General features: G+C 47.4%; 1 protein-coding gene across 2 annotated transcripts in view; it reads right to left on the bottom strand.

The window, feature by feature from the left end:
- PI4K2B (phosphatidylinositol 4-kinase type 2 beta) overlaps positions 1-15,440 on the bottom strand; it is a 101,927-nt gene that overhangs the window by 44,821 nt on the left and 41,666 nt on the right. For both annotated transcript variants that reach the window (XM_030191247.1, XM_030191248.1), the window contains one exon: positions 6,385-6,516. In XM_030191247.1, coding sequence (XP_030047107.1) covers positions 6,385-6,516 — 132 coding nt within the window. The remainder of the gene's footprint in view (positions 1-6,384; positions 6,517-15,440) is intronic.

Here is a 15,440-nt window from a genome sequence, read left to right as displayed (position 1 = left end):
CGGCGATGACTGTGGTGTCGGAGCATCGGCCCAGCCAGCATGGCTGATGCTCCCCTTCACGGAGGTGGCGCCAAGCAGTGGGCAGGACGCGGCCAAGACGCGCACCAGGTGAGGACCACGACAGGTGCTCAATTAAAAAGAAGTTGGGTTATTCACATCTTCAGCTGCCTCAGAAGTGCACGCGCACCGTAAAAACTGTTCAACAGGCCCTCATAGCAGTCAGGGAAGCTGGGATTGAAGGCCTGGCAGTGCCTCTCTCCAGAGAACCTGTGAGACCCCACAGGTTCCACACTAAATGACTGAAACTGACCACAGGAAAGAGAATGAGGAGGCAAATCAGGTAGCAGTGATGATTCAGAAGCACACAGACCATCTCACACCTCAGACACCCAGGATTTGAAGGCACCCAAGGACAGCAGTGGAAGACCAATGTAGCAGTCACACACACAATGGAATGAATGGGGGCAGATGAACAGGGAATATTGATGGTAGAATGGAAAGGCAAGGAGTGTGTATGGAAGACTGAATGGAATGCTGCAAGCGTTTGGGGGAGGAATCACTGTTGGGGCTATGGTTCAGGAGACTGGGTTAGGTAACAGATCCTCTGGAGAAAAAACTGCCAATGTTTGGGTTCAATATGGGAGGGGAGGGGCAGGAGAAGTAGAGGAGATGGGGATACAGGGGAGAAGAACAAGACTATTGGCAGGACATGGAGGGAGGGAGGGGATGGACCCTGAAACTGGGAGGGAGGGGACGGGACGCCCCTGACACTGGGAGGAAGGGGTAAAAAAAAAAACCCTGGAACGGGGGGGGGGGGGGGGGGGGGGGGGGGGGGGCGACAACCCTGGAACAGGGGGGAGGGGCCCTGGCATACACTCTCAGACTCACACACACACACAGTCTCTCTCACAGACACACTCGCACCCAGTCTCTCTCTCTCTCACACACACACACACACACATTCACTCTCTCTGTCTCTCGCACAGTCACTCTCACACACACTCTCTCTGAAACATACACACTCCGAGGAAAACCTTGCTAGCGCCCGTTTCGTTCCTGTCAGAAACGGGCCTTTTTTACTAGTTATATAGAAAATGTGCATTTAGTAATGGCGAAAAAAATATGATAGTGGTTTGGCAGCAAATATTGTAAGTGCGGTTCTGGATATGTGTACAGGAGTTCATATTTGTTGATCCTTGTTGTATGCCTTGTTGAAGAGAAATGGGGTTAAATGAATATATCATTGGCACCTTACTACTGCCAGACTCCATGACATTTTTCCTGCTGTTTTGGCACTTTATTGGAGAAAATTTAGTGAGAGGAACTATGCAACATTTGGTGGATCTGTCTCAAGCATGCTTATTGGAAGACAGTGCAGTATAAGCTGCAATCTTAGTTGGGTCTTGAGATACCATACGACATGGGGATCTACTTGCTTAATAGACCAATTCTGGGAGCACGCTGGAAATCGGAGACTCTTCTACTTATCGATAAACGGACTATAAAACTTTAGTTTATAGATGACATGGAAAAGATCACAATACAACATAACTAGACCCTGGCTAAATGGGAGTGCATACGAGAACCCTTTCTTAGCTCATTGCTCATAGAATTTGCTTATGGACATTTACTGTTCATTTCTTTTATTGTATAGTCCAGTGGAGGAGAGAGGGTATTTGGAGAAAGGGAATTGAGGAACAAGTGGGAGGTATATATCTATATATCTCTCTCTATCTATATATAAAAATTAGGAGGTTTCTGTTTGGGCCTCTATGTTTGAGAAGCGATTTATTTAATATAGTGTATATTTTGCTTCTAATGTTCAATATATATTGCCTTTTCTTTGTAACACTGACTTCAGCTTCTAATAAAAACATCTCTAAATTTTTTTTAAAAATAAATATAACAATGTAAAAACTTCTATTTAGGACCTTTTTTTTACTAAACTGCACTAGCAATTCCCAGTGCAGCATTGCTGACAACGCCCATTCACATTGAATGGGCTTCATCAGCACTGCCGCGTGGGACTAACTAATGCGGTTTGGTAAAAGAGGTCCTTTTATGGAAAAATCATCTTTATGAAGAGGTCCAATAACCGATGAAAAATACAAATTTATGCAAACAGTAACAAAGTAACACCTCAGATTTTTAACTTCCCCCACCCATCATGACCCCTTCCAAAAACCAAATATGCCTTCCTCTCTCCTGAACATTTACAAAGCAGAATTCAAAATGCACAAAATCACAGCCACACAACAGATTCAAACACCAAGAACATACAAAAAGATTTTGTCAAATGCACTGCACGACCTTTTCGGCATGCTTAGGGGTCAAACTTGCAGAGCAAAACATCCTGCTTCTATTTACTATGTTAAAGAACCAAATCATCTCATATATTCTACTTTAATAACCTCTCAAAATTTAAAAATCCTGAGGATCTTACTGATCTAATTCATTTACGTCATTATATCCATTACCTTACTGGAATCCTCCACACCAGCAATATAAACATTGTCAGTCATTAGTGTTTCTGCTCTTAAAATGGTACTGCTGAGACCAGCTCTATAACTTTATCCATCATCTTATTTATACAATCCACTGAGACCTTTGATCATGATAGCATCAACCATAGAAATTTGTTTAAACCTATAGATATAAAATTATTTTGTTCCAAACTGACATCTCTGCAACTAACTTTTCAACATTTTACAACTTCAGAACGATAACTGTACAGTAGCTACTAAACTTGTTAAATTCAAGATGAAGAACTGTCTTCTATTACCTATTCTCATTTCCTAATGTTAATAGTCTTGAGAATCATAATATCCAAAAGGTATTGTATATTCATTCACTCACCACTGTATTGAAAGGAAGCTCACCTCAGAGATGCACACATCACCACAGTACTTTTAGTATTACTGATATCATTATTAGTCATTTAGTATAAAACAGAGACCACCACCAGAACTCCACTGTACCACATAGGAGAAGAAAAGGCAGAGACAGTCAAAAGGAGATAAGGATATCACAAGAGCCACACTATTGGGAACGAGCTTACTGATATGACATGACACCCACGTTTCTGGCATATGCCTGTATCAGAGATCCTTAATTCACTATGCCCAGAACTCTATCACACGTATAATCTATCAGCACATTAATGACTGTTCAGAGAGATGTGTAGGTCCCAAGAATGGCTATTTATTCCAACCTACCTTGACGGAATAAGCAGCTTCACTAAGACAAAGAATCACAACTGGCAATAATCTGTCAAGCTTCCTGAAGCTCTTATAAACGTTTGACAAATTATTGCCTGTTATGATTTTCTGTCTTATATGAAATGTATTATTCCACCATGGTAGGTGGAATGGATGATCAGTTATGAATGAGAAAAGCAGCAGAGCAGAAGTACTACTACTACTATTTAGAGTAAGGTTTGCATTTCGGCAAAACTGGCAACAAGTTTGATAAACATGTCTCTTGTTTAATTTTTTTTTTTTTGACGAGCTGGAGAAGGTAGTAGGAAACATCCTACTATATATTGACAAACACCACATTTACTACTAAACTTTCAAACAGCCTGATGATAAACAACCAGATGACAAAATTTAAATCCAACCTCAAAAATTCTACCCCCCTTTTTTTTTTCTTAAACAGGTTAGGTACTTCTGATGACATGAATCAAGTGGCTCAAAAAGGAGCCTCATCAGCTGGGTTAGTGGATGATGTTGAGGTCCCATGAAATAGTGGCAGGTTTGATGGGGAGTGTATTGTCAGAAGCAACCCTCATATAAAATGAACTAGAACAAACAGAGAGAGGCTTACCCTGTACACGGTGATTGTAAGTGCTAATTGCACCGAGGTGAACCTTTACAGAATTGTTTCTTATATCTGACTAAGACTTGCATCCTCATTTCTTGCTGCATGTTACCAAAAGCCAAGATACTTACCTGTAGCAGGTATTCTCCGAGGACAGCAGGCTGCACATTCTCACAAGTGGGTCGACGATCCAAGTCATCCGGGAACTGGTAGATAGCCAGCAAAGTCAAAACTTTCCAGAGCCTTCTGAGGCACGCGATGCGCCTCACTGCACATGCACGGAGTGCATTCCCACCAGCAGTGTCTCCGCCTCTCATCAGTTTAAAACAATTGCATAAAAATTAAACTACGAAGAAACAACTCCCAAGGAGAGGTGGGCGGGATTGTGAGAATGTGAAGCCTGCAGTCCTCAGAGAATATCTGCTACAGGTAAGTATCTTCGCTTTCTCCGAGGATAAGCAGGTTTACCATTCTCACAAGTAGAGAATCCCTAGCATCCAGGCTCACCCAAAACAACAACACTGGTCAATTGGGCCTCACAACGGCGAGGACATAACACAGACTAACCTAAAATACAACTAAATGAGGGCAGAGCCTGGAACAGAATAAAATGAGCCTAGGAGGGTAAAGTTGGATTCTAGACCTCAAACAGATTCTGCAACAGTGACTGCTCAAACCAACTGTCACATCAGGTATTTTAAGTGGGCTACTGACGCAGCCATGACTGTGACATGACCCTTTAAAGTCAGTCCAGCTTGGGCATAAGTGAAGAAAATGCAATCTGCTAGCCAACTGGAAATGGTGCGCTTACGAACGGCGACTCCCCTCCTGTTGGGATCAAAGGAAACAAACAACTGGGCGGACTGTCTGAAGGGCTTCGTCCACTCAGTGTAAAAGGCCAACGCTCTCTTGCAAGGCAAGCTGATTTCACCAGGGTGGGCATGGGGTCGGGGAAAAAATGTTGGCAAGACAATCGACTGGTTCAGATGGAACTCAGACACCACCTTCGAAGGGAACTTAGGGTGCGTGCGGAGAACTACTCTGTTGTGATGAAACTTAGTATAAGGTGCATCCACTACTAAGGCCTGAAGCTCACTGACCCTACGAGCTGAAGTTAACAGCCACCAAGAAAACGACCTTCCATGTCAAGTACTTCAGATGGCAGAAATTCAATGGCTCAAAAGGAGCTTTCATCAGCTGAGTGAGAAGGACATTGAGACCCCATGACATTGGTGGAAGTTTGACAGGGGGCTTTGACAAAATCAAACCTCTCATGAAGCAAACTAAATGTGGTATATAGGATAATACATTATCTAATTCAATTTGGTCATATAAAATATAGCGGTTCTGGAACCAACTGCTCACTAATTTGGAGAAATTATTACACAAATCAATTATACCTTCTGTTCTGGTCTCTTAAAATGTAATATCCTCTTAAAGCAGACACGTGCTAAAAGAACCAGAGAGTATAACCTTGGCATGTCAGCAAACATCACAGGTCTTATCTTTTTCTGAAGTTTACTTTTTTTGAATAAATGTAGCTAATTTACTCGTAGTTCATAGATTCTCAGAACTTACTGCCCCAAGGCAAAAGACTTTGTAGTTCTGAAAACTGTATTGGTGGGTGGAGGTGGAAATTTGTAGAGAAAGAAGCTTTATGGCAGAGGTAATGGAGTTGTCAGAGCTGGGATGCTGACTCGTGCAATATTTAGAGAGACAGAGAGAGATAAAAAGACATGTTCACTGCAGGAGAGGTCAAGAAGAACACCCACAAGACCAGCAGGGATGAGATAAAGGGACCAATAGGGAAAGAACAGGTTGCAGGGGTGGTCCATAGAGGGCAGTTCTTGATTGGAGAGAAAGGTCATACCCTGTTGACCCATCAGAATGAAGATAGTAGGAATAATCAGAAAATGACAGCAGGTAGACAAATGAATCAAGTTCGGCCGAGACAGAGAGGAGGTCTCTGCAGGATAACAGACCACTAAGCTTACACAAACACACAAGGGTGGCTATAGTATACATGAGATTACATTACACACAATGCATTGCTCACATATCATTGCATGAAGTGATTGCAGCACTAAAAAATCCTAAGTGAGAATAACATTAAAGAATCAGACACATTTTAGAGCTACTCTATAAAGACTAGTATAAGGCTGCCGGGGGCAGAACACCCTCTTCATCAGGTATTTTACTTGGGAAAGTGGACCTTTGTAGTCTCCTTTCTAGTGGTAGGTGTTCTCTCTTATCTCAAGTGTGTATAGTCGGCAAAAACTATATCTTGCAACACTGGACTCAGGATCATCCACCTACATTTAGGCAGTGGAGGAGTTCAGTTCATACATTAATGATGATTGAAGCTCATGATGCATGTCTGCTGATAAATGCTCTATGTATAAAACAAGTGCTACATTTGATGGCCAAAAAATGATTAACAAAATTTAAAAATCAATCCAGACTGCCTTTCTAATTAAAAAAAAATAGATGAGATGCTATTATTCTGTTTACATTTTTTTAGTTTTCAGTGTATTTTTTTAGCTTGTTGAAATAAGTGCAACTTACCTTAGGAGGTAGTCCTATACGATGAAATTTTCTTCCAAATGTTGGTACTTTTTCTAATGCATATTTTTTACCTCTTGATTTGGCACGGTCAATTGCACTGTAGTTGAATGTTTCACTGACAAGCCAGACAACCTTTAAAATACAAAGTCATAAGTTGAATGGCTTAATATGAGGTTTACTTCCCTGCAATTGTCTTTCTCTGATAGCAACAGATCAATAAGACACATTTATAAGTTACAGGACTGCATATACCAAAGGTGGCTTACTAGATAAGCCTTCAATATGCTGCAAGTATAGATGTCAGTTTTCCTCCAATTCCTTGTCAGAGGAGGAAGTGCAATAGATTGCTATGGTCATTTTTCATATACAAAAATGAACAATGATAGGTCTGTTTTCAAACCACTCAGTTCCATCAAAGGATAACTCTTTACATGAAGTTTTAGGTGACCCACATGTCCTCCCTTTGCATGAAAACAACAGGTTCAAAAGGTAAAATTATGTATCATACCTGATAATTTTCTTTCCATTAATCATAGCTGATCAATCCATAGACTGGTGGGTTGTGTCCATCTACCAGCAGGTGGAGATAGAGAGCAATCCTTTTGCCTCCCTATATGTGGTCATGTGCTGCCGGAAACTCCTCAGTATGTCGATATCCAAGCTCCATCCGCAGGACTCAGCACTTAGAGAATTACACCCACAAAGGGACACTCTGCCCAGCTCACCACCGCCGAAACGGGGGAGGGGAATTAACCCAGCTCATCCCCACACAAGTGGGGGAGGGGAATCCGTCCAGCTCATCCCCGCGGAGCGGGGGAGGGACACCACACCCGCCGATGCGGGGGGATTTGGCTTATTCTGCAACCGCGGGAGGAGCTGACTGACCCTAACACCGCCGAAGCGGGAGGGGTACAAAGCTGCCCTACAGCCGCACGAAGCGGGAGGGAGCGCCGGCAGAATTTAAGTCTCAATCCAGCCCCGTAAAACGGAGGGGAGAGGAATGCAGCATCTCACTGTAACACAAACTCGTCTCAACTCTTGAAGAATCCAATTGAAAAAACTTGAACACGAAGTCCTCCTGAACAGGAACTGAAGACTAAACCTGAACCTGAAATGCAACCAGAATATAAACAGTACAGATATCTGGGAGGGGCTATGGATTGATCAGCTATGATTAACGGAAAGAAAATTATCAGGTATGATACATCATTTTACCTTCCATATCATCATGCTGATCAATCCATAGACTGGTGGGATGTACCGAAGCAGTACTCACCCAGGGCGGGACATTGAAATCCCTGACCGCAACACTGAAGCTCCAAACCGGGCCTCCGCCCGAGCAGCCACAGTCAAGCGGTAATGTCTGGAGAAGGTATGGGCCGATGCCCAAGTTGCCGCCTTGCAAATCTCTTCCAAGGAGACGGACCCGGCCTCTGCCATCGAGGCCGCCTGAGCTCTAGTGGAGTGAGCCTTCAGCTGGATAGGCGGCACCTTCCCCGCAGCCACATAAGCCGCTGCAATGGCTTCCTTGACCCATCTTGCCACTGTAGGCTTAGCAGCCTGCAGACCCTTACGAGGACCTGCAAACAGGACAAACAGATGATCCGACTTCCGGAAATCATTGGTCACTTCCAAGTATCTGATGATGACTCGTCTCACATCCAGATATTTGAGAGCAGAGTATTCCTCTGGGTAGTCCTCCCTACGAAAGGAAGGGAGACAGAGCTGCTGATTCACATGGAAGCGAGAAACAATCTTGGGCAGGAAGGAAGGCACTGTGCGAATAGACACTCCTGCCTCAGTGAACTGCAGAAAGGGATCTCGACATGAAAGTGCCTGGAGCTCGCAAACTCTTCTGGCTGAAGTGATAGCCACCAAAAACACTGCTTTCAACGTCAGGTCTTTCAGAGATGCCCTCGACAAGGGTTCAAAAGGCGGCTTCTGCAAGGCTCTTAGCACCAGGTTGAGATTCCACGCAGGCACCACTGAGCGCAGAGGAGGGCGCAGGTGATTAACTCCCTTGAGAAAACGCACCACATCTGGCTGCGAAGCCAGGGAAGCACCCTTCAGGCGGCCCCTGAAGCAAGCCAGAGCCGCTACCTGGACTTTAAGAGAACTGAGCGACAGGCCTTTCTCCAGACCTTCTTGCAGGAACGCCAACACTGAAGAAATTGGAGCAGTGAAGGGAGAAAGTGAGCCTGCTTCACACCACACTGCAAAGGTACGCCAAACCCTGGCGTAAGCAGTAGAAGTAGAGTGCTTCCTCTCTCTCAGCATAGTGGCGATGACCTTGTCTGAGAAGCCCTTCTTCCTCAGACGCTGCCGCTCAATAGCCAGGCCGTAAGACCAAAGGGGGAGGGATCCTCCATCACCACGGGACCCTGATGCAACAGGCCCTGCTCCACTGGCAGCCGCAGAGGATCGTCCACTGAGAGCCTGATCAAGTCCGCATACCAGGGACGTCTGGGCCAGTCCGGACCCACCAGGATTATCCGGCCCGGATGCTTTGCCACCCGGTCTAGCACCCTGCCCAACATGGGCCAGGGCGGGAACACATAGAGAAGCTCCTGTGTCGGCCACTGTTGGAGAAGAGCATCTACTCCCAGGGATCGAGGGTCCCGTCCTCTGCTGAAAAAGTGCGGCACTTGGCAATTGGCCGATGACGCCATCAGATCTAGGCTTGGCTGGCCCCAGCGCTTCGTGATGTCCAAGAATGCCTGAACCGATAACTGCCACTCTCCGGGATCCAAGGTATGGCGACTGAGAAAGTCCGCCTTGACATTCATGACTCTGGCAATGTGGGCCGCCGACAGCTGTTCCAGGTTCGCTTCCGCCCACTGGCATAGATTCATGGCCTCCTTGGCTAGAGGGGCGCTCTTGGTACCTCCCTGGCGGTTGACATAGGCCACAGCCGTGGCATTGTCCGACAGGACCCGTACTGGCTTCAACGCCAGTACCGGGAGGAACTCCAAAAGCGCCAACCAAATGGCTCTTAGTTCCAGGAGGTTGACAGACCACTTTGCCTCTGCAGGAGACCAGAGCCCCTGCGCTGTCCTTCCCAAGCAGTGGGCTCCCCAGCCCGTCAAAGAGGCGTCCGTCCTGATGACAATCCACTCCGGGGTCACAAGAGACATTCCTGCAGACAACTTGTCTGTCTTCAGCCACCAGCTCAGCGCCTTGCGCACTGCTGGGTCCAAGGGAAGGTGCACAGCATAATCCTCCGACACCGGAGTCCAGCGCTGCAGCAGAGAGTGTTGTAGTGGTCTCATATGAGCCCTGGCCCAGGGCACTACTTCCATCGTGGCCGTCATAGAGCCCAACAGCTGCACATAGTCCCAAGCCCGAAGAGGAGAGGCTACTAGGAACTGGTCCACCTGAGCCTGAAGTTTGACAATCCGATTGTCCGGCAGGAACACTCTGCCCACTTGGGTGTCGAATCGAACTCCCAGATACTCCAGGGACTGAGTCGGGCGCAGCTGGCTTTTCTCCCAGTTGATGATCCACCCCAGGGAGCTCAAAAGAGCAATCACCCGGTCCACAGCTTTGCCGCACTCTGCATAAGAGGGGGCTCGGATCAACCAGTCGTCCAGATAAGGATGGACTTGTACTCCTTCCTTTCGCAGGAACGCCGCGATGACCACCATTACTTTGGAGAAGGTCCGCGGAGCAGTAGCCAACCCGAACGGGAGGGCTCTGAACTGGAAGTGTCGGCCCAGGACTGCAAAACGCAGAAAGCGTTGATGAGGAGGCCAGACGGGAATATGCAAGTACGCTTCCTTGATGTCCAAGGATGCCAGGAACTCCCCTGCCTTCACTGCCGCTATAACAGAGCGGAGAGTCTCCATGCAAAAGTGCCGAACTTTCAAGGCCCGATTGACCCCTTTGAGGACGAGGATAGGCCGTACAGAACCTCCTTTCTTTGGTACCACAAAGTAAATGGAGTAACGTCCCTTGCCAAGCTGATTTTCTGGCACCAGAACGACCGCACCCAGGCGGATCAGATTGTCCAAGGTCTGCTGCACTGCCACAGCTTTGACCGGAGACTTGCAGGGAGAGAGTACAAACCCTTCTCTTAAGGGTCGGCAGAACTCTAGCTTGTAGCAGTCTCTGATGACTTCCAGCACCCAAGCGTCTGAAGTTACCCTGGTCCACTCGCCCAGAAACGAGGACAGGCGTCCTCCAATCTGCACTGGGCCATGGACCAGGGCCCCGTCATTGGGTACGAGACCCTGGGGGAGGACCGGAGGGCGCACCTCCGGGACGGCGGTCTCTGTGAAAGGAATGCTGCTTGGGCGAGAAGTTCCTCTTGAAGGAAGAAGGGGCAGAGGAGCCCGACTTGCCCGGGCGGTACCGACGGGCTTCCTGAAACCGTCCTCTGGAGTTACCGGGGTGAGCACTGGCCCGAGCCCTGACCTCTGGTAACCTCTTGCCCTTAGACGTGCCGAGATCGGTCACAATTTTGTACAGCTCGACCCCAAAGAGCAGCTTGCCTTTAAAAGGCAACTTAGCCAGGCGGGACTTAGATGCGTGGTCAGCAGACCAATGCTTCAGCCAAAGCCACCGCCGCACAGAGACTGTCTGAGCCATACCTTTAGCCGAGGCTCGCAAGACATCATACAGTAAGTCTGCCAAATAAGCCAGGCCCGATTCCAGGGCCAGCCAATCAGCCCTCAAGGAAGGATCCGAGGGGGAAGCCCGCTGCACAATCGTCAGGCACGCCCTGGCCACATAGGAGCCGCAAACTGAGGCCTGCAAACTTAAAGCAGCCGCCTCGAAGGACGACCTTAAGGCCGCCTCCAATCTTCTGTCTTGGGCGTCCTTTAGGGCTGTGCCACCTTCCACCGGCAACGCCGTTTTCTTAGTCACCGCAGTGATTAAAGAATCCACGGTAGGCCAAAGAAAGGCCTCCCGTTCACTTTCAGGCAAAGGATAGACGTGGGACATAGTCCTAGCCACTTTGAGGCTCGCTTCCGGGACATCCCATTGAGCCGAAATCAATGTGTGCATGGCATCATGCACGTGGAAGGTTCTAGGCGGGCGCTTCGTCCCCAGCATAATGGCGGAGCCAACAGGGGCTGAGGGAGAGACGTCCTCCGGAGAGGAAATCTTCAAAATGCTCATGGCCTGCATTAACAGGTTGGGCAAGTCCTCTGAGCGAAAGATCCGCGCTGCAGAGGGGTCATCCGCTCCATCCGAGCGGGAATCCGTCTTCTCCAAGGAATCCCCAAAGGACCGTTGGGAGAACTCAGATACGCTGCCCTCATCTACATCAGAGGAGACAGAGTCCTCTAAGGCCTGGAAATCCACCCAAGGGCGTTTACTTCCGGGGGCCTCAACCCCTTTATCGGACAAGGGAGCAGGGGCAGCGTTTTGCATAAGGAAGGCCTGATGCAGCAGCAAAATAAACTCGGGGGAGAAACCCCCCAGACTGTGCACTTCAGCAGCCTGGGCCACAGCCCTAGACGCACCCTCAACCGGCGCTCGCAAGAGCGGGGGAGAAACATGCTGCGCATCCAAGATGGTGTCCGGCGCGACACTCCGCAAAGGAGCCGCGCGGGAAGAACGGTGCTTAACTTTAGCCGCTTTTTTGCCGTCGCCCAAATCAAGGGCGGCCATGGCATTAACGTCTCCCACCTCAAGGGCAGCCCAAGAAGAAGCCGTCCGAGCAGAGTGGCCGGCCAAGATGGCGGAGGCGAGCAGCGGGGGATGGGCGTTTATGGCGGGAAAAACCGGGACACTGACCGGCCTCCAAACTGACACCCGACAAGGGCAAATCAGACTTTAAGACCCCCGCATCCCCGCTAGAAACGCACACGCAGTCCGGGGAGCGATTCTTTGCGCCCTCGCCCTCCGACGCCATAGGCCACGTGGAGATCGATCGGGGAACCCCCTGCCCGCTACAAAAAGGTAAAAATTACCTGCTTCTCGCTCCGAGCTGTAATGAACCGGTGTCCCAGTGAGTAGCTGCAATAAACGTTTAAATAAACGTTGAAATAAACGCCCTTAAGGACATCCAACATTTTTTTTTTTTTTTTAACGGAGCCAGCGGGAGGGGGGAGAAAAGGAGGGACCTGGGACCACCAGGTTTGCACTTGCTCAAGAAGAGCCCTCAACCCCAGGTACTAAACAAAACCTAAAAATTAGGCTTGGAGACCTAGCCAGAGCTGCTGCTGTGTGTGACCACCACCTTCTGAGATAGAGAACATACTGAGGAGTTTCCGGCAGCACATGACCACATATAGGGAGGCAAAAGGATTGCTCTCTATCTCCACCTGCTGGTAGATGGACACAACCCACCAGTCTATGGATTGATCAGCATGATGATATGGAAAGTATTTTTTACTTGTGATTTAAAACGTTCAATTAAGACTATGCTTGAAAGTTTAATGCAAGTATTGCTTTCGCATATTAAAAAAAAATTCAGTGAACTAAAAAAAAAGTATGAATAATATAAAAACAGAAGCAAAGCAAAGTGGAGGAGTGGCCTAGTGGTTAGGGTGGTGGACTTTGGTCCTGGGGAACTGAGGAACTGAGTTCAATTCCCACTTCAGGCACAGGCAGCTCCTTGTGACTCTGGGCAAGTCACTTAACCCTCCATTGCCCCATGTAAGCCGCATTGAGCCTGCCATGAGTGGGAAAGCGCGGGGTACAAATGTAACAAAAACAAAACAAAGCGAAGGTCACTGTGGGCAAAAGCCTTGCGATCTGCTTGACCATGAATTAAATCAACAGAGATGATAGCATTTACAAGCTACCTATAACCTTGTATAAACTAATAATATAGTTATTGTGATGAAGTCCATAAACCAACACAATGGTTTCCACTTGTTCTTTTCTTCTTCTCCCTTAAAAACTACTAAGACTCCTCCCTGTCTACTGACTAAATCACTGGGACCTACATTTTGTAAATGTTAGGATGGCAAAAGAAGATAAAGTGGATAATCAACTATAAAATGATAAGAACTTATGAATGCTCAATGAAGCTGTCAATGTTAGAAATTGTAATAACATTGTTTGAAAGTGACTAACAATTGTCTCAAAAGCCATTAACAGAATTGGTTTTCAGAATATCCACCATGAAAACCTGTAAAGTACATTTGCACATGACAATTAATTTAAAATAAAAATTATGAATTTAGTCACACCTGTTAATTTCCTTTCCTTTAGTCCTGCAGCAGCACGATCCTGACATTTGGGTGTCTCTCTTTCCTACCAGCAGATGGAGGTAGAGAAACTGACTTCCCCGGTGACATCACTGGTATAAAGGGGCTCATGCTCCATGAAAAACTCCAGTATACCTCTGCCAAAGCAGCAGAAAGTCCCATAAACCACACCCAGGCACCATCAACCACTGCAGCTACAATAAACTCTACAACCAGGAACCTGATTCAAGTAACTTGATTTTTTTTTTTTTAAATAAACCACCACTAATCTCTACTGTAGCCTGCACAGCTACTTTATGTTAGAGATACAGAAATTACTGGAGTTTTCCCACAAAGCACCAACCATTATACTGGTGACGTCACTGGGGAAAGCAAAGATACTTACCTGTAGCAGGTATTCTCCGAGGACAACAGGCCTTATATTCTCACAAGTGGGCGACGCCGACCCGCATCGCCTGGTCCGACATATGACTAGCATAAGAAGAGCTTTATGAAGCACGAGACACGCTCCACCAAACATGCACAAGTGCCTTCCTGACTGCCACAAGAGCGCGGTCTCATTAGTTATACAGTACAGCAAAAAAAAGTAAAAATAAGAAAGGAGAGGTGGGAGGGACTGTGAAAATATAAGGTTTGCTGTCCACTGAGAATACCTGCTACAGTAAGTATCTTTGCTTTCTCTGAGGACAAGCAGGCCTATTTATTCTCACAAGTGGAAAATCCCTAGTATATCCAGGCTCACCGAAACCAACAAACACTGGTGAATTGGGCCTCGCAACGGCAAAGTCATAACTCAGATTAACCTGAAACTATATACAAACTGAGTGAGAGTGCAGCCTGGAACAGAATAAAATAGGCCTAGGGGGGGTGGAGCTGCCCAAACTGACTGTCGCGTCAGGTATCCTGCTCCAAGAAGTAATGAGATGTGAAATGAGTGGACTAAAGACTAGGGTTACCATATTTTGTCCTCTCAAAAAGAGGATACATGCCCCGTCCTGCCCACCCCTTTCGCATCCTTGCCCCTCCCGTCACCTCCCTTTACTATCTACTGCCCTGGTGGTCTAGTGACCTCTTCGGGGCAGGAAAGAGCCCCCTCTTTCCTGTCCGGAGCTCTGTCCTTGCCCTGCATCCTGTTGCTGTGACGGTCTTGGGATTCAAAATGGCCACCAAGAGTTGAAGTCTCACGAGGCTGCTTCAACTCTCGGTGGCCATTTTGAATCCCGAGACCGTCACAGCAACAAGATGCAGGGCAAGGGCAGTGCTCCGGGCAGGAAAGATGGGGCTCTTTCCTGCCCCGAAGAGGTCACTAGACCACCAGGGCAGAAGATAGTAAGTAAGGGAAGGGGAGGCTAGGATAGGCCCGCCGCCCGCCCGTTTGTCCAGAAATTCGGACAAATGGGCGGACTGGCAAAACCCGTCCGAACGCCTGGACATGGTAACCCTACTAAAGACCACATCACAGCCTTGCAAATTTCTTCAATACAGGCTGCCCTGAGAAGTTCCGAGAGAAGGACATTTCTCTGGTAAGTGAACACTATTTTGCTTTGTGAACTTAAAGATTGGGGTTTAAAGGAGGAATTGTAGGTTAGTGATAGGCAAAAAGCAAATTTTATCAACTAATCTCCATAGTCTTTTCCACTTAGTTTTAAAAACTTTGTACTACAGCATTAACAGATAGAATCTAGCAGGCACTTCCTTCCCTCACACAGTGTCCCGCCCTCGCGGAAACAGGAAATGCATCATCGCAGAAGGTGGGACACTGTGTGAGGGAAGGGAGAAGCTGGAGGCGAGCCCGCTGTGTTGTCCTCTTCACTGCTGTCACTGTGCCTGAAAGTAAAATAGTTAAACACGCGCAAGGGGGGGGAGGAATGGAGAGGAGGGCTGTCGATCGGG

Source organism: Microcaecilia unicolor, chromosome 2 (genome assembly GCF_901765095.1).
Source record: "Microcaecilia unicolor chromosome 2, aMicUni1.1, whole genome shotgun sequence".
Taxonomy (NCBI): domain Eukaryota; kingdom Metazoa; phylum Chordata; class Amphibia; order Gymnophiona; family Siphonopidae; genus Microcaecilia; species Microcaecilia unicolor.
The sequence above is the reverse complement of the archived record's forward strand: the minus strand, read 5'-3'. Positions and strand labels throughout refer to the sequence as shown.